This window comes from Leopardus geoffroyi, chromosome C2, assembly GCF_018350155.1.
Source record: "Leopardus geoffroyi isolate Oge1 chromosome C2, O.geoffroyi_Oge1_pat1.0, whole genome shotgun sequence".
In the NCBI taxonomy this organism is placed as follows: Eukaryota; Metazoa; Chordata; class Mammalia; order Carnivora; family Felidae; genus Leopardus; species Leopardus geoffroyi.
In genome coordinates, this window is record NC_059333.1 from 2,602,872 (window position 1) to 2,624,865 (window position 21,994).

Genomic DNA, 21,994 nt, shown 5'->3' on the forward strand with positions numbered 1-21,994 from the left:
AGCTGGTTGGCACGGCTTTTCACAGTAGAAAGGTCGTCTGGGGAGACGTCCCCATCTGAGACTTAACTGATCCTTACAGGCTTCCGGCTGGGACCTGGAGCCTCAGTCCTTCCCCCACACTGGCTGGGGGTGAGCAGCACATAGACCCCCGCCCCCCCCAGGACCCTCCTTTCTCTTCTACAGGGTACCGGCCACAGGATGGGACCTCCCCTGCATCCGGCCCTCCACCCCACTAAGTCCACAACCACCTGGAGTCTGGGTCCTCTACCTAAACCCTGCTGCCCATGTGGGGAACTTCTGGGCTGGGGACGAGGAGACTGTCCTTTGCTGCCAGGCCCTAGTGATTAAGAGGCTATTTTTATAAGGCAGTGTGTGTAAAGGCCGGAGCTACCCAAGACATTGGCCAGAAGGCGTCCCAACCTAGGGCTGCTGGCAGGACTGTCCCCAAATTCACCCCCTATCCCACTACCAACGGGACAGGTGCAAAACTGTCACGCCCCTGCTTGAACGTCCCTGGCTGGTCACGCCCCTGCTTGAACGTTCAGCACACAGGACCCCCTCACCTGCCCGCCCCTCACCCCCAACCAAACCCCCTCCCTTGCAGCCCTGGTGTCTCTTTGCCCTGGGTGAAAGCTGCCCCCTGCTTTGCCACCCAACCCGCCCAGTCCTCATTACAAAAGCGAAGCAGCGGGCCTGACCCCTTGCTGGTTGTGGCTAAAACGGGAGTTCTGGGTCACGGTAGTGACCGATGAGCAGTTAACTCAGAGGCGGCCCTGGCTGACACGAGCCCTCCCCTCCGGTTGATTCGAGGCCAGGCCTGCCTTGCCAAGCAAGGCGAGGCAGGGACGAGACTTCTCTCCGGGGTCGGTGAGCCGAGACCCCACGGCGCAGGGGCAGCCCACGTGCCCCAGACCAAAGCTCCAGTCCCACCTATTGTACTGCTGACACAGAGGAGGCAAAGGGTCCCGAGATGCCCCTACCTGACCACTGACCCCCAGAGCTACTGTGTAAGCACCCAGGAGAGAATTCCTCAGGTCGCCTCAGACACAAGCTGTATGTGTTCCACACCTCTTAGTGGTTCGAGAAAACTATAAATTCATTTATTAGCCTTGTGAGCAATAACCCATCACCACCTCTTGGCGGGGGCTCCTGCTGGTCCAGAAGCCTCACACAGGCTTTCTCCAAGTTAAGAGGCCCCCCAAGGGGCGCCTGGGTGGCGCAGTCGGTTAAGCGTCCCACTTCAGCCAGGTCATGATCTCGTGGTCCGGGAGTTCAAGCCCCGCGTCAGGCTCTGGGCTGATGGCTCAGAGCCTGGAGCCTGTTTCCGATTCTGTGTCTCCCTCTCTCTCTGCCCCTCCCCCGTTCATGCTCTGTCTCTCTCTGTCCCAAAAATAAATAAAACGTTGAAAAAAAAAAAATTTTAAAAAAGAGGCCCCCCACTATGGAGTTTCCTTGGGGGGATGGGTACAAATGTCCCATGCTGGCCCGTGGTGATGGAGGCACGCCCCTGCGGATACATGAAGAACCCCCGGACAGGACACTTTAAGCAGGAGAACTGAACGCTGCGTGAGGTGCATCTCAGTGATGTGGTGGCAGAACGAAAGATGAAGGGACTCCAGTAGGCCCTCGTCCACACCAGCTCCTCCCGAGCCGGGCAGGGTTGTACCGTCAATCGAGTCAGTGCTCTGTGGAGAAGCGGCCAGTCCCAGGGCTGAGGATTCTTACTGTGACAAAGGTGAGGGGTGGTGGGGGCTCCTTACAGGGAGCAGAAGCCAGCCTGGGGTCTCCCACTGGCCCAAATGAGACATGCTATTAACATAAGTGGCAGGAACAGATTACAACCCACAAGATAAAACAGGAAACCATGAGCCACCGATGTAAGTCAATCAGCGAGTAAATGAAGTTCGGCGAGAAACTCCGCTTGGGGGCTGCAGAGGCCCTTGCCACACACACCGTTAGCAACCAAGGGAAGGGGCCACATTCACAAGCAGGTGCCTCCGCACCAGGGCAGGTGGAAAGCGGAGGCCCGGGCAGGACACGGGGAGAACGAGCATTGTTTCTGATTCCTGCCGAGAGGGGTGACCCAAGTCTAGACGCGAGGGACCACCAGTCACCCGCAGTGGGGACGATGTACAGAATCGCCAGCCTCAGATCCACCCGACATCCAGGTCCTGGATGGTACACAAGGGCGGAGGACCTGGTCTCGTTCAGAGGAAGCTGAAGGGAAACGAGAATCAGACGCGGGTGACTCCAGATGGGGTCTCGTGGCTGCAGAGGGCATCGCTGAACAGACCGGAGGCTTAGATGGCACAGAGGGGCCCATGCTAATTCTGACTCGATGACTGTGCTGTGGTTAAGAGAATGTTGGTTGCAGAAAATGCACCTAAAGTATTCCGGGTGATACGCATCAAGTCAGCACACAACTCTCAAGCGGTTTGGGTGAAAAATGCTCATCGCGTTTGTGACTCCTCTGTAAGTTTCAGGCTGCCTTGGAAAAAACAGCAATATAATCCCCAGCCCGGCCATGTAACCCCCATTTCACAGATAGGTCAGTGAAGGCTCAGAGTGACTGTCTCCTGCCCAACAGCACACAGGTGGACGGCTGAGCCAGTCAGGTCCAAGCGGGACCAGGCAGGGGCAGGGGTGAGACGGTCCGGAGTGCACCGCTGCACAGGGGCCAGGTGGGTTCTCTGCAGCCGCAAGGCACCCTCAAGGCCGTCGGTCCGCTCTGATCAGCCGTGGCGCCGTGGCGCCAAGGGCACGCCACAGGCTCACAGGTCAAGCGGCACCGGGGAGCGCCCGCCTAAAGCTGCGCCCCGTCCAGAGGTGGGAACATCAGGAGGTGTGGCGACTGTGAGAAGCCTGGCGGATCTTCACGCAGGTCAAGGAGTCACCTACCGCCCGGCCCAGCAATTCTGTCCCTGGGTACACACCGAGGAGCGAGAGCGGGTCCCCGCAGAAGCTCGTGCGTGTCTACAGCGGCACTAGCGGTCACAAGCGCCCCGCGCACAAACGGTAAACAGAAATGCGGTAGAGGCATCCTCCACTTCGCTTTTACGAAACACCTATGTCAGTACCAGTTCTTGCTAATCAGACTCAATCTGCGTGTAGGGAAAAAAAAGACAAATCCCTACTTCTGCGTGTAGGGAAAAAAAAGACAAAAAGCGGGAAGAGCGTCCAGCACTGGTTCCGCAGCGAGCTGTAACAGAGGCGGCGCGAACCCCAGCAGTGGGCGCGGCCCCGCCAACCTCCTTCCCGGGACCTGCATCAGCCGCCAGCCGCCACGGCTCTGAGCGGTGTCCGTGAGCACCTGGGCTCGATCACGACTGATTTTGGGTCTCCATTAGCGAAGTAAGTCCCGGGGAGTAGAATCACAAGAGATTTGGGGTCTGGAAACGCCCAAAAAACTTTCCACGTAAATTAACGGTAACTGTTTTGCTTTATGCCGTTTCGGCTGAAGAAAGGTCTCACGGGAACACTGTGCTTTCGGACAGCAGGTGACACTTGGGCATCCACACGGTGCAACATTACTCGGCCACACAGGGAATGAAGTCCTGGCCCAGGCGACGTGGGACAACACGGATGCACACAGAAAACATCCGCACCAAAAAGCCGCACGCAGAAGACCCACACGGGATGATTCCATCTACATGGAAAGTCCAGAACACGCAGACAGAAAATGGGTGAGGGTTGGCCAGGGGCTGGGGTGGCGGTGGGGGCCGCGAGAGAGCCAGTTCAAGGACACTGGTTTCTTTGACAAAAGGCTGGAATGCGGATGGTTACGTAACTCTGACCCACGGAGCCCTACGCTCGATGGAGGTGACTTATAATGCCTGTGAGTTACAGCTCAGTAAAGCGATTCTAGAAAAAGAATACACGAGTAATAAACACAACGTCCTCTTTTGGACACAGGCTCTCCTAGGGGCACTGGGTGGCGGTCACCTTCCGTTTCCTCTTGAGGTTGCCCTGTGTGGCCCAAGGAGAGCCCATCCTGACAGGGAGGGGCGCTGGCAGAGGCAGGAGTGACCACAAGCCGCCCACAGCTGGCCAGCGCGCCAACGGTCACATCGTCCACACGACGCGGTTGGTAAGGGAAGGACCACAGCGTGGTCGGAGAACCGCGTGGAAACAGCACGGAGGAAGCCACAGATCCTCTGGTTTGAGGGCTACGATCTGGTCGTAGCCAGAAAGATTTTCGTTTCTTCAGAAATTCCACACGTGGCTGTTTCCTTACCTTTTGACCAAAGAAAATCTGGCCGAGACAACAGAGCACAGGCCGTCCCCGCCACACACACAAAACGGCACCAACGGCTGGGGAAGAAACAAGGCCTCAGCAACCTCCGCCTGGCCCCTGCCTGGGCCCGAGCTCTGGGTGGGATGTGCTGCTTTTCCAAGTCACTTTGCACAGCAGGAACCGTGCCCTCCAGGATCCAGGGGCCCGCCCCGTCAGCCCCTGGCTCTGCCCACCCAGCTGAACTGACTGAACGGGGCCACCGGGGGCCACCTGCCCCCGCGTGCAGCAGGCTTGAGGAACCGGGGTTCGGTGAGAGACCGTGGGGTCCTCTTGCTGGGCTCACCCACACACCTCAGCTCAGCAGTGACCCGGCGGGCCGACCCAGACGGTGCCCACCTGTCACCTATGCAGCCCCGAGCCCGGAGGCCACCAGGGACCCACGTGGCACTGACTCACACCTACGGTCCTCCTAATCCGCATTCTTGGGCCAGGGGCTTCTCACAGCACCCTGGTTCTGGTCAGGGTCCCGGTCACGTTCCGGCAACACACGACTGCCTCAGACCCTCCAGGATGAGCAGCAGGGCCGACGCTGAATTTAAAGGCGCTGAAGGGAGACGGGGGCACCACGGGTCCACCCACAAGTCAGGGCTGAGGGATGAGCAGAGCCAACCTCCCTGCCTCGGACACACCAACCAAGCAGTAGTCGGCTCTGTGTCAGCCCGGCTGCTGACTGTCAGCTCCAAACACAAGTTTACGAAGAGGCCGTCCAGAAAACCACAATTACCGCTCGGTGTCCTCTCCCAAATTTCGAGACGTGTGTGAACTTTTTCTCCACAAAACGGGTACGAGATACAAACACTACTGGGAACAAGCACCTGGCAGTTTTCCCCACTGGAACTCTTCCTGCACGAATGCACCAGAAGCGGGACTCTGCTGGAAAGAACTGCACAGCATTTTATTCATGGACACCCCGGGGTGTGGCGGGTCACTGGCCCAGGGAGAGGGTCTGCAGGGCACTTTCACGTCTCAGGGGTTCCTGACCAAGGTCAGCATGGCGCCAGCACTTTCGGGCCTGGGGCACGGCCACCGAGCAAGGGGCCCGACCCTCTGCCGACACAGCAGGTCAGGAGCCGCTCCCATCGGGACACTGTCTTAGGAGCAGGGCCCTGCGGCCCTGATCCCCCGCTCACCTCAGCACAAGACGGAGGGGCCGCAGGGAAGGGCCTCCCCGCACGTGCGGGGCCTGCCGGGGTCACTTCCCGCTCGGTGGCGGCTGCCGCCTCCTCATCCGCAGGTTCTGGCAATCGGTCACCTTCGCCCTGGCCCCCGCCCGAGGCCGCCGCCGCCGCCTCTTCCGAGCCCCTCTCCCAGCAGGGCCCCCGGGCTGCTCCTGGGGCCCGGTGCGCTCAGCCCCCGAGCCCTGCCGCCTCGCCATCCTCTCAGCTCCGGAGCTCAGGTCTGGACACGAGTCCTCCTCGCCGCCTTTCCCTACAAGAGCAAGGCCACGTGAACAAGGCGCCGGGGCCTGGTTGCCTCGCTTCCACCCGGACCAAAGACGCTGCCGCCTCCGGGGCCGCACGCGGGCCACACAAAGGGACCCCACACAGAAGCACCGACGGGCTCAGGAGCGTCCCAGCAGCGTGGAGGTCAAGTGCCACAGCCATCGGGCACCCGCGAGGCTATTTATGGGGGCTCCCGGCCAGGCAGGAGGACCGGAAGCAGACCTCCAGGAAAGCCAGCAGACAGACTCAGGAGAGAGGAGGTGGCCACAAACATGTGACCCGAGGGGTGAGGAGGCCCGGAACACAGGATGGGGCAGACTGGGTCCGGCGTCCAGCCTAGCATCGCTGCACGAGCTGGGCCACTGACTGCAGCAAGGGCCCGGGCATAAGCCAACACAGGGGGAGGTGGCCTGGGCACAGGCAGAAGCAGTGGCGACCCAGGACACCCTTCAAAGGGTAGATGCCAGGACCTGAGACGGTTAGCACCAAGGCACGAATCCTACCTGCCTTGTTCTGTGACCCAGATGTGGGCAAACGCTTCTTTGTCTTCCTCTCCCGCCTGTCTTCCTGCAGGTTCCTGCAGGCTTTTTCCGGAACGTCATCCTCAGGGAAGAGCCCTAGGGACCAAGGCAGGCGATCAGGAGGCAAAAGGCAGGTTGTGATGCTGTCGGTGCGCGTTCAGGACTGCAAACCACCACACAGGGTCCACCTCCAGGCGCCGCGAGCGAGAAGACCGTGGTCATGCCCCCACAGCCACGACCGGCTCGAAGCCGCGCCAGCAGGAAGTGGTCGGGGGGGGGGGGGGGGGGGGTTCCTGCAGCACTGATGGTGGGTCGTGACCCATTCCCTAAAAACCTCAGGCTGAAAGGGAGCCAAGACCGCCCTCCGGGCCAATGGCAGTGTTCTCTATGCTGACGGGGACAGCGCCTGTGACACCCAGACGTACACAACACGCACGCACGTGCATGAATTTTAGCTAAAAATACCACACTTCAGCTCACGGTGCGCACAAAGTAGTTGGGGCTACGGTGTGACGGAGGAAGAGGGAGACATGTGACACAGCAGGGACAGTAAATACTGATGGCAGAAGTGGACACCCTCCCGGCGTCGCTCTGCGTTTAAAAGTTCTCACAGCGACATGGGGGACATGCCCGTCTCCAGTCGTAAGCCGAGAAAACGCCTTTCAGCAGAAGCCTCGTTACCAGCCCCCTCAGCCACGCACTGAGAAGTGCTACCGTCTGCCACACAGCGTGCCAGCAGCAGGGCAGGCCTGAGAACTCACTAGAAATGCAGGTTCTCGGGCCGCCGCGCCCGGGGGGCCAGCAGAGCGTCACAAGCCCCCGGGGCTCTAGCACATGTGCAGGGCTGACAGCCACAGCATTGGGCCAGGGCGAGCGCAGAACCCCTCGGGCCCCCTCTTCCCCAGAGCCCCGCCTCCGCAGGCCAGTCAAGTCATGAGGGTGACCACGCGAGCCAGTGCACGCCCAGGAGAAAGGCCGGGGTCCCGGCGCGAGATGCTCACCTTCAGCGAGGTCCTGCAACCTGCAAGGAAAGACAGGCACTCAGCACGGCCACAGCCGCTGCCCGAGGGCGGAGGCCGCGCCTGTCTCTGCACCGGGCCCGCGATGAAGCCCCCCACCCATGCTCTGAGGTCAGGTCGGGACGGAGGGAAGGTGCCAGGCCAAAGGAGCGAGGGCAACGCCAAGGACAGAGGGAAGGGCAACTTACTTCCGGATCACTTTGTAGAGGCGCTTCCTGTTCTGGGAAGGGGTGTCCTGCTGACTGGCCGCCGCGAACAGTCTGCTGGCCACAGCCTCATAGTCAAACTGTTGCCCAAAGAGAGACACCAGTCACCTCCCAGGTGCTCTGGGAGCAGAAACCGAGCAGAGAGAGCACGCAGACCACATGCAGATTCTCCGATGGGGTCACAAGGACGGGTCCTGATGACGTCTTCCCGAGTCCCCTCCGCTAACACCACGTACAAGGCATGAGGCAGCGAGCAGGACCCCAGCGCTGCTGACAATGTAAAGGGCCCACCCAGGCCAGCCTCTCTGTGACCTCCCCCCCCCCCCCCGCCACGCCCCAGGCAGCCACATCAAGATGAGCAGAAAACACTCGTTCAACTCTGACAGATGCTACTTAGGCCATACACCTAATTCCTACTCCTTTAACAAATAGTCAACGTTTGAAAAGTTAGTAGGAAGTGTACATTTCCAATGGGCCTGAAGTCACAGGTCCTGTTTGCCAGGTTCTGACCCCGAGCGCAACACAAAAGGTGACCCATCGGCAGTGCTATCTCACGGGTCTAGTGCTCCAAGAGGCGAACAGGGAGCACACCGCTTGCAAGGACTCCGTGACTCGGCACGTGAGGGGCTGGAGCGCCCCCCTTCCTGGCGAGCAGAGGCGGAGCCAGGCCCCAAACACAGGCCACCCACCTGGAGGACAGGGCCCATGCCGTCCTCGCCATCTCCTGCTGGCTCCTCGCTCGTGTCAGGTGCGGCCCCGTGGAGAGAGCCTAGAACAAAAGGGCCCCCGTGAACAGGTGCACATACCCAGCATGCAGAGGACCCCAACACAAACACCTGGGAACCTGGAGCCCCGTGCACCAGGGCCCAAGACCTGGGCAGAGGCAGGTGCAGGCTGGGGTGGGGGTTCACACCGAGGGGTAAGGTGCCACTGCAGGCCTGGAAATGAAAGCAACGTCCCAAAGGCAGCGGGGCCTGAGCAGTCCTTAGAGCAAAACTAAGAATTACGAGCGGGCGTCTTCCATAGCCAACGTAGCGTCAGAAGTTCCAGAGACAAAGAAGAGGGGTGCTAGATGCCACCACGGGTGAGCCCCGGATCAAGGGGCCGCAGAGACAGTGTTCAGATCGCTCGGGGCTATGATGTCACGGCCTACCTACAGCATGGTTCTGGACAACAGGCGGGCACGCAGGACAGAGAAGGGGGACGGCAGGGCCACAGGCAGGCTCAGGGGGCCCTCCAGGAGACTACTAAACCTGCCTGTGTCAGGGCGACTCGGCTACAGAGGAAAAGGATGGGTAAGATACACAAGATGGCCGGATAAAACGCTGGGGGCACAAACACAGCCACCAGGAGAGCTCCACTGGGGGCGTGAAGAGCTGGCGGGGGGGACATTAACCCTTGAATCTACGTGGTCAAATGACCTTCCATAAGGGCTCTAGAACCACTCACTGGGGAGGGACAGGCTCTTCAACAGACGGTGCTGGGAAAACTGGACATCCATGTGCAAGGGAAAGAAGCTAGGTCCTGACGTAGCACCATAAACAAAAATCAGCTTGAAGTAGGTGAAAGACCTACGTGCAAGAACTCAAACAGTGTAACTCTGAGAAGTAAATAAAGCAAGGCCCTCAGGAGACTGGACACAGCAAGGACTTCTCAGGTGTGGCCCAGAAGACACAGGGAACAGGGCAACTGAATTTTATGAGGATGAAAACTTCCGTGCATCCAAAGCCGCTACCCAGAGGGCAGTGCACAGAGGGAGAAGATGTCTGCGAATCACAAACCCGACAAGGCGTGAGTGTCCAAAACACACAGGGAGCCCCTAACACTCAGCGGCACAGGGCACCCTGCCCTGCCCAAAACAAAGGACTAGGGCAGACCCATCTCCGGGAAGACGCACAGACAGCCACCAAGTGCATAAGGGTGTTCACATCCCCGATCATCAGGGACACACGGACCAAAACCACAGCGAGACACCCCCTCACACCCACGGGGATGCTCCCGCCAACAAAACAGGACATGGGGCCCCTTGTGCGCTGTTGGCAGGAATGCAAGATGGTGCAGCTGCTGTGGAAACAGCATGGAGGGGGTCCTCAAAAAATTTTAAAAACAATTATGTATGATCCCACAATCCCACTTCAGGGCATTGGCCCCCACGAACTGAAAGCAGGGACTCCGAGCAATCCCTGTTTACCCATGTTCACTGCAGACTCCTTCACAGTAGCTACAATGTGCAAGCAACCCAAGGGTCCCTCGATGGGTGACTGGACACCCATAACGTGGTCTATGCACGGTGGTGCACTATTCAACCTTAAGAGAAAAAAAGGAAAGAAACTGACATGTGCTCGAGGACGTGATGCTGAGTGAAATCAGCCGGCCACAAAAGGACAAATCCCGTGGGATGCACTTATATGAGGCCCCAGAGCAGTCAGCGTCACAGAGACAGAGAATGGACGGTGGGCGCCATTGGCTGGGGAGGGAGCGATTGAGGGGAGGGGGTCAGTGTTTAACGGGGACAGAGTTTCAGTATGGAAAGATGGAAAGTTCCAGAAAGATGGTGGGGACAGCTGCACAACAGCGTGAACACGCTTACCACCACCGAACTGAACACTTAACAATGGTTAAAGTGGGAAGCTTCACATAACGCACATTTTCGCACAAAAAGAGTCAGAGGCAGGCAGAGTCCTAAAGCAGCCACAGGCCACAACCGAGGCCACAGGCCACCTGAGATCAACTGACGTCCCACAAGGACCCACATGAACATCGAGACGGTGAACAGACCCCAAAGCCCTTCCCCGGGACATCCCCCGTGGCAGGTTTCCCCGTGGTACGCTCCACCCACTCACTCACCCACCCCGGCTCGTGGGCACCTCGTCTGTGCCAGGTGCCGCTCCCGGCACTGGGGACGCAGCTGTGATCGACAACACTCGCCGTCCTGGGGGAGCCCACGTCCGGTGGGGAGAAAGGGCCACAAATGACAAACGTCATTTATCTAAGTGATTTATCCCAGAAAATGAGATGTGTTGTCGGGAAACCCAGTGAGCGAGCCAAGGCAGGGGCTGGGAGGCTGTTTAAACAGGGTGGTCCGGGTGGGCCCAGTGATGGAGGGTTGGGACCGGAGAGGAAGGGTGAGCGGGGAGGAACCGTAAGTCAGAAAGGAGCCAGGGAGTCAGGATCGCATCCTGGGAAAGGGAGGCTGGAGAGGAAAAACACACGTGCTTGTTTCTGGAACTCAACCCGGCTGCCGGGCCACGGATAAAAGCTGGGGGTAAGCTCAGGAACAAGGGGACCAGGCCAGAGGCGAATGCAGGAACCCCGGCAGGCACCGAAGCTTGCCGGGCCAGGACGGGTGCCGGCACACCAGATGTGCTGTGACCCTCACCTCTCCGTGGCTCCTTGGACGGCACGTCCTCCTCCCGCTCGTCCTCCGACGTCCCCTCCTCCTCCTCCTCTGGTGCCTCCAACTCATTCATAAGGTCCTCGATGGCAAACGGGGCCTGCTCCACGATCGTTTCAAAGACGCCCCGAGTGATGTTATGCAAGACCAGGGAGCTGAGGGGCAGCCGCACAGGAGCAGGCCAGTTAGGTCGCGCCCATCCATCCAGCCCCGCCCACGGCAGCCACCCTCCAGTGGCCCTGTCATGCACCCGGACGGGACTCAGCCTCTCTTCCCGGAGGTGGGCATCCGGGGAATTCAGCGAGAAAGAACCGGCCGGAGGAAGCCCCTGCCACTTACTCCTTAGTCTGAGCGGCGATCGTGCAGAAGGGCTCGATGAACTTGAGGTTCTGGTCCGCCGTCAGCTACGAGGAGAGACAGGCGTGGCCTGAGGCCCTGGTGGCTGAGCACAGGTGAGGGGCTCGGCCGCCACCCTCGGCCCGCCGCCCTCACCTCCGTGGCGCCCACTTTGCTCAGCTCCTCCAGGAAGATCTCAAGGAAGTGGCTCTTGACCCCGCTGGGGGCCTGGCTGTCAGGGTGCAGGATCTCTGTCGTCAGCAGCTCCAGCAGCCGTTCCGCCTGCCTGAGGAGGGAGACGGGCAGGTACAGCAGGCGGCCACAGCCGGCCACGAGCCAGTGAGGTCCCTCTACCTGAAGCGGAACTCTGACGGGGCACGGTGACAGGCAAGCGCCCATCCTCCCAACGTGCCGCTTTCCGCCGGTGCTGATCTGGTGACCCGGGAGGGTCTGTTCCAGCACAAAGGACTCGTCATTACAGACGTGGGACCACTGTCGGCACCAGCACACGTGGCGAGACAATCTCAGCTACGAGGGCCTTCCCTTCCATCACCATGCCGGGGGCCTGGAGTGACAAGAGGCCGCACCACCACGTCTCGCACGGCTCCGTCCTCACGGGGAAGGAACGCCAGGACAGGGCAAAGAAAGGAGGGGAGGCCAGCGAGGGGGAAGAGCCGCTTCCCCGGTTCCACTGCACGGAGTACGTGGCCCGGGCAGACCACGTCTGCCCTCCCCTAGCATGCTGGTTTCAGTGGTCTGAGGCCTGGGGCTCCAAGGTCAGAGAGCCCTGGCGACCAGCCTTCGATGGTCCCGATGCATCGAGGTGCAGAGTGACGTAGTGTTCCCTTCACCTGAATTGTAAAACGCGCCTTCTTTAACGAGCTCCGCGGCTGAAGCGGACCCTTGGCTGCACGGAGACTCGCTGGCTAGGAAAGGATGCTGTCTGCGGCTCAGCCCCGGGACCCCTCCTCCCAGGCCAGTGCCAGTAACGAACGTTGCCAGGCAACCGGCGCCATCCGGCTGTGCGAGAACGGGGACAGGCTGCAAGGACAGCCGGGGCGGACAGCACTGGTGACCCCAGGCCGATGGGAGGCTACCAGCTTCTTCAAGAGGACCTCTGCATTCAATTCCCCACAACGAGGCTGGAACTACTCTCGCAATGATAAACCGAAGAGTTAACAGAAATAAGACGTCCCTTTAACATGCCCCTCTGCTCAGGCACCAGCCACCTACGGGGACTGAAATCCTGAGTGTCCCGTCTGGTGGGCGCCTGACCCCGGGCACCGCCCCCCCCCCCCCCCCCCCCCGGAAGTAAAGGATGAAAATCACTCAAAAGCAGAGGCACCCTTGCCCTAAACATGAAGTCACTCATAATCAGGGAACTACGGTCCACTGCTGCTGATCCATGTTGATTTGGGAAAACGCGGGCCAGAGGCAAGGACGTCCCTCACTCTCCAGAAGATGCACCGCCTGGGCTGGGACACACGCCTGGGGCAGCAGCTAGGCCAGTGGCACTGGTTTTAGGGTCCGCATGCTTGAAATGAGCACTTTAGCATACATACGATTCTTAATCACGAAACCACTCACAATATGTTGTTTCCGACCCTCCCCGCTCCCCAGACCTTGCAGCAGAACACGGGACACAGGGGGCGTCTTCGAGGCATCATCAGTGAAATAAAAAAGCGCTCTGCATGGGGCGCCTGGGTGGCGCAGTCGGTTGAGCGTCCGACTTCAGCCAGGTCACGATCTCACGGTCCGTGAGTTTGAGCCCCGCGTCGGGCTCTGGGCTGATGGCTCAGAGCCTGGAGCCTGTTTCCGATTCTGTGTCTCCCTCTCTCTGCCCCTCCCCCGTTCATGCTCTGTCTCTCTCTGTCCCAAAAATAAATAAACGTTGAAAAAAAAAAAGAAATTTAAAAAAATAAATAAATAAATAAAAAAGCGCTCTGCAAACATGGTGTTTGCTCCACGCCCCTCTGTGTCCCGCACACAGAACACCGCAGAACCTTAAAGGTCGTTACCTGTTGCTGTTCAGCATCTTAAATGTGTTCCGAGTTCCTATACAGGGAAGTGTCACTCTCACGATGAGAAAAAAGTGTAAAGAAACAGTTTTAATTTTAAAAGCTTTAAAACGGCAGCTCAGAAACCGATCTGGAGCCGCAGACCTCGGCCTGCCTCCTGAAGGTGTAGACAGTGGTGACATACCTGGGAGGCACGGCCCAGGTGGCCTTGCCGGGCATGGTCCCGGGGGGCCCAGGAAGGTGGAGGAGGGCTGCGGCTCGGCACAGCCCCCCAGCCCGGAGCCCGGGGGAGCCCAAGGCCGGCCACAGACCGAGGGGGCCTCTTAATGTGGGGGACGCGGACTTCCCCCATCACAAGCACCACTGTCAAAAGTGACAAGTCTGAATGATCAAAAATTTTGTGACTGGAAGCAAATACCACTGATAACAGAGCCAACTATGCCACCCCGTATGAAAACAGAACAAAAAACAAAACCAACCACCTTGGCTGTGCGTTAACTATGTTGAGAAATGACACTACGTTATTTACAATGAGAGAACTCAACTGGGATTCAGAGTAAGAACTCACCATCAAGGCTGAAAACGTTCACTTCTGAGAACACAAGAACCAACTATGATGTTACAAATGCCTTCCTATGAAGCACCACTGGGTCACCCTTTAACGGGAAGACTGACATCTCTTTATGACAAAGAGCTAAAGAAGAGGCACATGACCCAACCCCCAGGGAAGGAATGTGGGCTCGCCCGTGAGAAGCACAGCGGCTCTCAGGATGCACCACGAGTACCAACCTTTCTTCCCACCCCTGCATCTTCAGGGCCTTCAATGACTCGTTCAGGACCATCCGCATGAGCTGTGGCATGAACAGAGACCCCCGTTAGTGGGAGCAAGGCCCCGACTTCCCAGAATCCCCTCCACCCTGGTCGTCTCTGTGGCCCAGAGCGCACAGCAGGCCCCCCAGGGCTGCTGGTGGACAGGACACCAAGCTTCAGGACCCTGAGTCCAGAGGATACGCCGCTGCCCCCAGGCTGGGATGCTCCCACCTTCCAAGAGCACCCGGAATCCCAGCTCACAGTGGACACATCCGGGGGCACCGGCAGCACCATCAACAAAAGCCAAACGGAAGTGTCCTCGTTTCAGGGGTGGGAGCAGGGAACCAAGCGTGGGTCCCCCCTGGGGAGGCAGAACGCTTTGGGAAAACCAGGTCTGAAACGGAGAACAGGGCTGCTGTCCCGACAGAACGGAAGCATTGGCTCGCTCTCTCGCCTTCACATCAGGTCCCGGCTCCCCCCCACAACTCCCCGCTTCCCGCTGCAACAGCCTTTGCACCCAGTTTCCCCACCGTCCAGAGGCCGAGCAGCACGCCCACAGAGGGGTCCGGCAGTGGTAAAGGCACAGAGGGTGCACAGGGCACAGCTGGCAGCCAGAAGACCCGTGCCTAGGAACATGGGGTCTCATGTGACATCACTCCTGGGGCCGGCGGCGCCACCAAGAGGGCTGGCCTCTACAGGGGGCTGTGCTGCTGGGCGCGCTCACACGGGCCCCCACCAAGCAACAGAAGCCATCCTTCCAAGGTCGCGGCAACTGCATCTCAGGGAACGGGGAGCTGACTTACACAGAAGCTCCTCTGTCTTGTAAACCTGCATCTTGTGCACGTGCACAGCTCGGGCCCTGGCCCCACCCCGATTGCCCTAGCGTCCACCCTCCTTCCTTCTTGGGCTCCGGGCCTTGCCCGCTAGCTGGTCCTCGCCCTGACATCTGAGATACACAGTGTCCACGCAGCCCTGGGCCAAGTCTGAGCTGGCAGCCGATCCCCAGTAACTACAGCCCCACGGGGCCGTCCTCAGTGAGGCCCGGCCAATGCCCTACTGGGTTCCCCCTGGGTCCCCTGCCCTCAGACGGCAACGCTGCCCCAAGTCCCAGCGGATACCACTAGAGTAACGAGACTGCGGTTCAGATGGGGGGGAGGGGAGTGGACGGCAAGACCCTGAGTGCGTAAAACTCCACTTGTCCTGCATTTCTGAGAGCAGACAAGTAACCGAAGTTCACAGGAATGCAGCACAGCAAAGAAAAAGGGGATTCCGCACACAACTATCACGTGAATCGTCCTCACGCAGAGGAAAACCTCACAGGCTGGAGCCCACCGTGGACCCGAGGTCTGTGTCTCGGGCACGAACCCGACGGAGGCTTGCTGGCTCACAGGTCCACGGCCTCTCCAGCAGGGATGCGATGGCTGCACCACCGACTCTCCCCAGACGGGTGACTCTGACACCCCTGCCTGAGACCGAAGCCCGTGCACTACGTTCTGAGCCGTCTGCACGCTCACCGACCCTGAGATGGGGCAGACGCTGTGGAATCGCGGGCCCGTGCTCCCCTCGAGGGTCACAGTCCTCAGGGCCACCGCGCTGCCCAGGCAGGGCAGGAAAGGCTCAGAGGCCACATCTCTCGGTGCCGTGCCCCCAGCTCTGCCCCACCTGCCCTCATGCCCGCTGCCGCCGGCACGGCGGGGCCCAGAGAAGAACGCAGAGCCTCCTCACCATGTAGAACTTATCCAGGCGCAGTCTGTCGATGCCCGTCCACTCGCGGTTCATGGTTTGCCAGAATGTTTGAAGGAACAGGTGCTCTGAAGGAGAAAGGCCAGAAGAGAATCACAGGGGAACACGGATGCTGCTTTGCAAAGTGGGGTGAGAGAATGTGGAGAAACCCGGTCAGGACGCCACGCGCAACCAACCGCTGGGGTCCTTGCCCCAGGCCGCGGAGCTCAGAAGCGGTGTTAGGAAGCGGGCCTAGAAACGGGACCAGGAGGGACCTCAGAAAGCAAGCGCCCAGCTACAACCTCAAACCGCAGCCACGTTCTCTGAAGAACAGGCACAGAGAGCTGGCAAAGCCGGCAGCAGAGAAGCGGCTGCAGCCAGTCCCCCCGCCCCCTCCCCGACACCCACGCCCGGCCCCCACATCCCTTAACCCGCTCGGGCACAGAACCCCACCAATGGCGGGAAGTCACACACAGTGCTACGAGCTGTGTCCCCCAAATTCACGTCGAACCCTAACCCCAGGACCTCGGAATAACTTTCTCTGAAGATCGGGTCTTTAAAGAGGGAACGAAGGGAAAATGAGGCGAGCGATGGGGGCCCTAAGCCAATCTGACTCGAAGAGATCAGGACACAGACACACAGAGGGACGAGCAGGCGAGGACACGAGGAGAGGACGGTGTCTGCACGCCCAGGAGCAAGGCCTCCAGGAACCAGCCCTGCCCACGCCTTGACCCTGGGACACACGTGGGGCCTCCCTGATCTCCTGGGACACGTTTCTCCAACAGCAAAGGTTGGTCAGGCGTTTCAATAACGGACAAGCCCAAGTCCAACTCGTACAACTATCACCAGGCGAGTCTTTCTACTTGGCCTTCTGCAGGCTCTCAGAGAGAACAAGTTAGAAAGCACAGACCTCCGCTGTCTGCTCAGATGTAGTTACCTCGACTACCTGTGCACCCCTAACTGCAACTACTCCACCCACGTAAGTGTAACTGAACTAAACCTGCCCGGTCCTCACCAGCAACAGCCACACTATCTACAGGGTGACACCGGGCCACCCTGGCTGTGGCCACCTGAACACCGTGGGGAGGTCAACACTGCCGGTGCCCGGCCCCAACGCCAGAGCCACAATCATCTGGACCAGGGTCTAGACATCAAGATTTGTAAAAAGGCCCCAGTGATCACAGCGGGCAGGCAGCAGGGTTGAGAACTACGCATCTGGGGCAGGACAAAAACAGAAGCGCTGGGGAAACACTGAGGGAACACCCCAGCGATCAGGTGACTCAGCCAAGCAATTTGGCAACCCTGCACTAGGTCTCCATTTCTAGGTCTCCGTTTTTATTTTAAAACGTAAGATACCGGCCCTTTAGACTCCAGCTGGGTCCACGGTGGATAAACAGGTTAATACCGTCGGACACCTAGAGCAGGGTTTTGCAGTGAAGCACCAGCAGACGCCAGGCAGAACGGGGCCTCCCTTTTCTCTAGGTCTCAGGACGCAAGCCTCCCACGTCCGGGAGCCAACGCTCAGCCGTTCTGCCCTTACCCCAGGGCAGGGATACTCACGTGCCTCTGTGGTCTGAAAAGCATGGATGAGCTGGGAAATGGTCCTCCCTAGTTCCTCCTGCGTGGTAAACAGTAAAAACCGCTCTCAGACCCTGAAGAAACGTGGTCTTACAACAAGAAGCATCAGCAGAGAGAGAGAGGGGTGCCTGGGTGGCTCAGTAGGTTAAACATCCGACTTCGGCTCAGGTCATGATCTCGCGGTTCGTGAGTTCAAGCCCCACATCAGGCTCTGTGCTGACAGCTCGGAGTCTGGAGCCTGCTTCCGATTCTGTGTCTCCCTCTTTCTCTCTGCCCCTCCCCCATTCATGTTCTGTCTCAAAAATAAATAAACGCTAAAAAAAGTTTAATATAGGGGCGCCTGGGTGGCGCAGTCGGTTAAGCCTCCGACTTCAGCCAGGTCACGATCTCGCGGTCCGTGAGTTCGAGCCCCGCGTCGGGCTCTGGGCTGATGGCTCAGAGCCTGGAGCCTGTTTCCGATTCTGTGTCTCCCTCTCTCTCTGCCCCTCCCCCGTTCATGCTCTGTCTCTCTCTGTCCCAAAAATAAATAAACGTTGAAAAAAAAAAATTAAAAAAAAAAAAAAGTTTAATATAAAAGGATATTTATTACAATATTGGGGGTTTTTTTGGTTTTTTGTCTATTCACTTATTATTTTTCAATTTACATCCAAGTTAGTTAGCATATAGTGCAACAATGATTTCAGGAGTAGCTTCCTTAATGCCCTTTACCCATTTAGCCCATCCCCCCTCCCACAGCCCCCCCAGTAACCCTGTTTGTTCTCTGTATTTAAGAGTCTCTTCAGTTTTGTCCCCCTCCCTGTTGTTTTTATATTATTTTTGTTTCCCTTCCTTTATGTTCACCTGTTTTGTCCCTTAAAGTCCTCATACGAGTCAAGTTATATATTTGTCTTTCTCTGACTAATTTCACTTAGCATAATACCCTTCAGGTCCATCCACGTAGTCACAAATGGCAAGATTTCATTCTTTTTGATTGCTGAGTAATACTCCATTGTATGTATATGTGTGTGTGTGTGTGTGTGTGTGTGTATATATGTACATACACCACATTTGCTTTATCCATTCATCCCTCGGTGGACATTTGGGCTCTTTTATACTTTGACTATTGTCGACAGCACTGCTATAAACATGGGGGTGCCTGTGCCCCTTTGAAACAGCACACCTGTATCCCTTGGCTAAATGCCTAGTAGTGCAATTGCTGGGTCGTAGGGTAGTTCCATTTTTCATTAAAAAAAAAAAAACAAAAAACACAGTTTTTTGTTTTTTTAGCAAAAAATAAAAAAGACAGCATCGAAGCTGTGAAAGTGCACCCAGTGTCTGAGGCTACCTGAAATGCCCATCTGTCCTCCCACTGGCACGGCTACTCCGGCTTCTCCTGCTACCGCCTCATACGCTCACCTGGAGGAGGGCCTTGTCCTGCATCCACATGCAGTAAAACAGTCCTTTCCAAACCTTCAGCAGCTCGTCATGAGTGAAACCACCTGCACCAGAAACAGCAACACTCGAGGTAAACCCAGATTTTAGTGCCGGGAACAAAGCCAGAGAAATGCGACCGCCCGAATTACACCAAAGCCTCTCACTGTACAGGTGCCTGGCCCTCTCCTCCAGCGCAATCCTCTCAACTCAGAACCCGCTGGGACTGGGCCTGGTCTCCCAGGTAACAGCCATTTCATTCATCCGATAAACAAGAATCTACAAGTATCCATACTCCATTTCTGGACTCTCAACACTGCATGCGTCTGTCATAATGCATTCAGCTCTACACTTGCGATTTGTGCATTTTTGTGTTAAGCTTCAAATTTCAAATGAAAAAGTTAATTCATTCAAACTAGTAAGGGAGATACAGAAAAGCACTTGAAATATTTACAGGGGTCCTAAAAATGTGCCCGGCACTCCGTTCCTGAAGCAATGGTTCTCAGACTTTAGCACTAGGAATGGAATCACTTGGAAGGTTTCTGACTCCTTAGGGCTGGAATGGGACTCAATAATTTGCATTTCTAACACGTGCCCGGGTGACGCCGAAGCTGCTGATAGGGGCCACACTTTCAGAACCAGCGTTAGAGAGATCAGTTCACAAGAAGCACGTTCCCCGCCCCGGCGGAGGCCACACTACACCTAACTCACACCACAACCCAGCGACTACACAAAGAGAAAACTACCAACGGCAACAAATGCCGCCCTGAGGGAAAAATACCGAGTGCCGGAACACCGGGTAGCAGAGATATCAGGACACACGGTCTGATGACGGCACCGGTTCCCAGGGAGAGGGAGGTCTGAGCTGGGAAAAGGAGGTAAGGGCTGGAGGGGGGGGGGGGTGTCCACGAAGAGGGACACGTGGTCACCACCACCACCTGGAGGAGCCGCAAGGGGCCGGAGAGGGGACGGGCGCAGGGCGAGAGCTCGCCGGGCAGGAGGGGGGGGGGCCTGCACCACACGGAGGCCGCGCCGGCCCGGCCACGTGGAGGTCCCGCGTGGTTCGGAGGTCCCACCCGGCCCCGCGCCTCCGCAGGCCTCCGGCCGCCCCGCGACCCCCGCCGCGGTCCCACCCCCGCAGGGCGCCCACGCCCCGCCAGCCCACGCCAACCTGCGGCCCGCTGAGTCCTGGCGACGATGTATTTCCGGAGCCTCTTCACCGCCCGGTCCCGGGTCACCTGCTCGTTCCCGGCCAGGCGCTGGGCCAGCTGGATCTCCGGGGGGAGCGGCACGCGCGGGCCCATGGCGAACGCCCCCGACCCTCCGGCGCCAGCGACCACTTCGCTTCGCCGGGGCGCGCGCGCGCGTGACGTCACAGGACCGCGCCGGCCTCTCTGGGGCGTGCGCGTGACGTCATCGGCCCCGCCCGTCTTCCTCGGCGCCTGCGAGTGACGCCTCCCGGCCGCGCGGGCCTCTCTCGGAGCGTGAGCTCTCGCCGCCTGGCGGCGGGTCCGGGATGCCGCTTCGCTGGTTCTGCGGGTGGCCGTTGCCCCTGGACACTCGGGGTTAAAGAGAGACCATTATGGGGCGCCTGGTGGCTCGATCGGGTCGGCGTCAGGAGTCTTCATCTAGGCTCAGGTCGTGATCTCACCGTGGGTGAGGTCTAGCCCTGCGTGGGGCGCCATGCTGGCAGCGCGGAGTGGGCTTGCACTTCTCTGCCTTTCCCTCTCTCTCTCTCTCTCTGCCCCTCCCCTGCTTGCGCGCGCGTGGGCTCTGTCTCCCTCTCTAAATAAATAAATAACTTCAAAAAAAAAAGAGGAAGAGGTCGTTAAGCGTGTGCCAGTCTTTGGGGGGGGCTGTAGTTCACCCTGTAAGGGTTAAATTGTAGTGTAGGGCTAACGCTTAGCTTGAAAAATAACAGCTTTGTGTTGACACTGAAGGTTAAGAGATAACAGGCTTGCTTCACTCTTGTAAACTAGCTTCACACTCTTGTAAATTAGGCCTCACCAATTAAGGAAACAAAAGTTCAAAGAAAAGAGCATCAGAGGCAGGGTCAAGGAGATCCACTGGTTGCAACTTAGAGGCAGAAAGTCTAAAATAAACACCTCATTAGGCAACTGTTTCTAACTCATCTGGCAACTGTTTCTGACTCATCTGGAAACTTTCTTTGTTCTGTTCCCAGGTGATGATAAAAGGATGTGATCGGTTATAAAAACTGTACCCCGGCTGTTCGGGCCGCACTCTTATCAAGAGTGTTGGTCCCGATCGGTCGGCCTTGCCTCTCATTGTAATAAACTTTGTTGTGACTGTCACTGGTGCCCGTAGCATTCTGTTTCAGGAGTCGTGTGGATGCAACAACCCCGCCAGTGGGCGAAGGATGCCAGAGAGCAAGCACAGGAGTGGTCGAATTGGAGGCAGACCCCGTGAAGCCCCCCATGAACGGTTGGTGCAGGCGAAGGTCACCCGAAAATGCAACAACGGAGGGAAAAAGATGTCACGGGGAGGGGGGTGTCAGCCGCACCCCAAATGTCTGGCACCACCGGGGCACCGTGTACCAGTGTTGCCGAAGGGTCTATCACAGCCAGTAACTCAGAGAAGGAAGGGGAGCCCTGGCGCTGCCCGGTCAACTGCTCCCTCCCAGGAATCGAGGAGCCTACACAAGTGGAAACACAGCTCAGGGCCGGGTTTGCCAACAGTGTTGTCGAACAAACGTGGATAAACATCTTGCAAGAGAAGCCAAGCACTCAAGAGAGGAGGGTTTGGAAAAGAGAACGGTAGAAATATCCTCTGGGTGCCGGCAACCAGGGGACACAGCAGGCTCGAGCTTCACCAACCCACCTCTCCGCTGCTGGCAAGATGGACACCTAGAGTTTTCTCGAGAGAGGTTCAGGGGGTACGTGCAAGAGAGCAGGCAGAGAGTGCATAATCATGGGTGGGGTTCGGTATGTGCTCAGCCCCTGGTCGTGGGCAGGGAAGGGGACGTGCTGCATGCGGTCCTCTACAAGCATTCTGTTGCTATTAGGACTTTTCTGGTCAAGCGTTGACGATGGTTTGGTCATTGTCAATGTCTCAAGAGAGTGTAGTAAGAAATAACCGTTGGCCACTACAGTTGAGCAAGAGGGCTCGCTAACACCAGCATCACTTGCAGCACAGTCCAGCCTAAACCTTGCCCAGCCCTTAGGTCTGCACCCCTGCTTTCAGGACACAGAGGAAGGCCACCCACAGTGCACGAGAAAACAATCGT

General features: G+C 58.2%; 1 protein-coding gene across 3 annotated transcripts; it reads right to left on the reverse strand.

Annotated features, from left to right (window-relative positions):
- Positions 1–1,078: 1,078 nt before the first annotated feature.
- Positions 1,079–20,151, reverse strand: RRP1 (ribosomal RNA processing 1). Of its 3 annotated transcripts, XR_006718154.1 has the most exons (14): positions 19,922–20,151; positions 18,736–18,818; positions 17,323–17,380; positions 15,766–15,851; positions 14,020–14,081; positions 11,369–11,498; positions 11,216–11,280; positions 10,862–11,031; positions 8,172–8,251; positions 7,465–7,562; positions 7,259–7,278; positions 6,240–6,353; positions 5,425–5,722; positions 3,421–4,311 (listed from the first exon to the last, which is right to left on the reverse strand). XR_006718154.1 is itself a non-coding variant. In XM_045501217.1 (13 exons), the coding sequence occupies exons 1-13, from the start codon at positions 20,052–20,054 to the stop codon at positions 5,487–5,489; spliced, it is 1,335 nt and encodes a 444-aa protein (XP_045357173.1). In that variant the 5' UTR covers positions 20,055–20,151; the 3' UTR covers positions 1,079–5,486. The 3 variants fall into 3 exon arrangements, 2 of the variants coding, with proteins under 2 accessions (XP_045357173.1, XP_045357175.1); XM_045501217.1 differs by having other exon boundaries at positions 1,079–5,722; XM_045501219.1 differs by lacking the exon at positions 3,421–4,311 and having other exon boundaries at positions 5,169–5,722; positions 6,244–6,353.
- Positions 20,152–21,994: the final 1,843 nt, after the last annotated feature.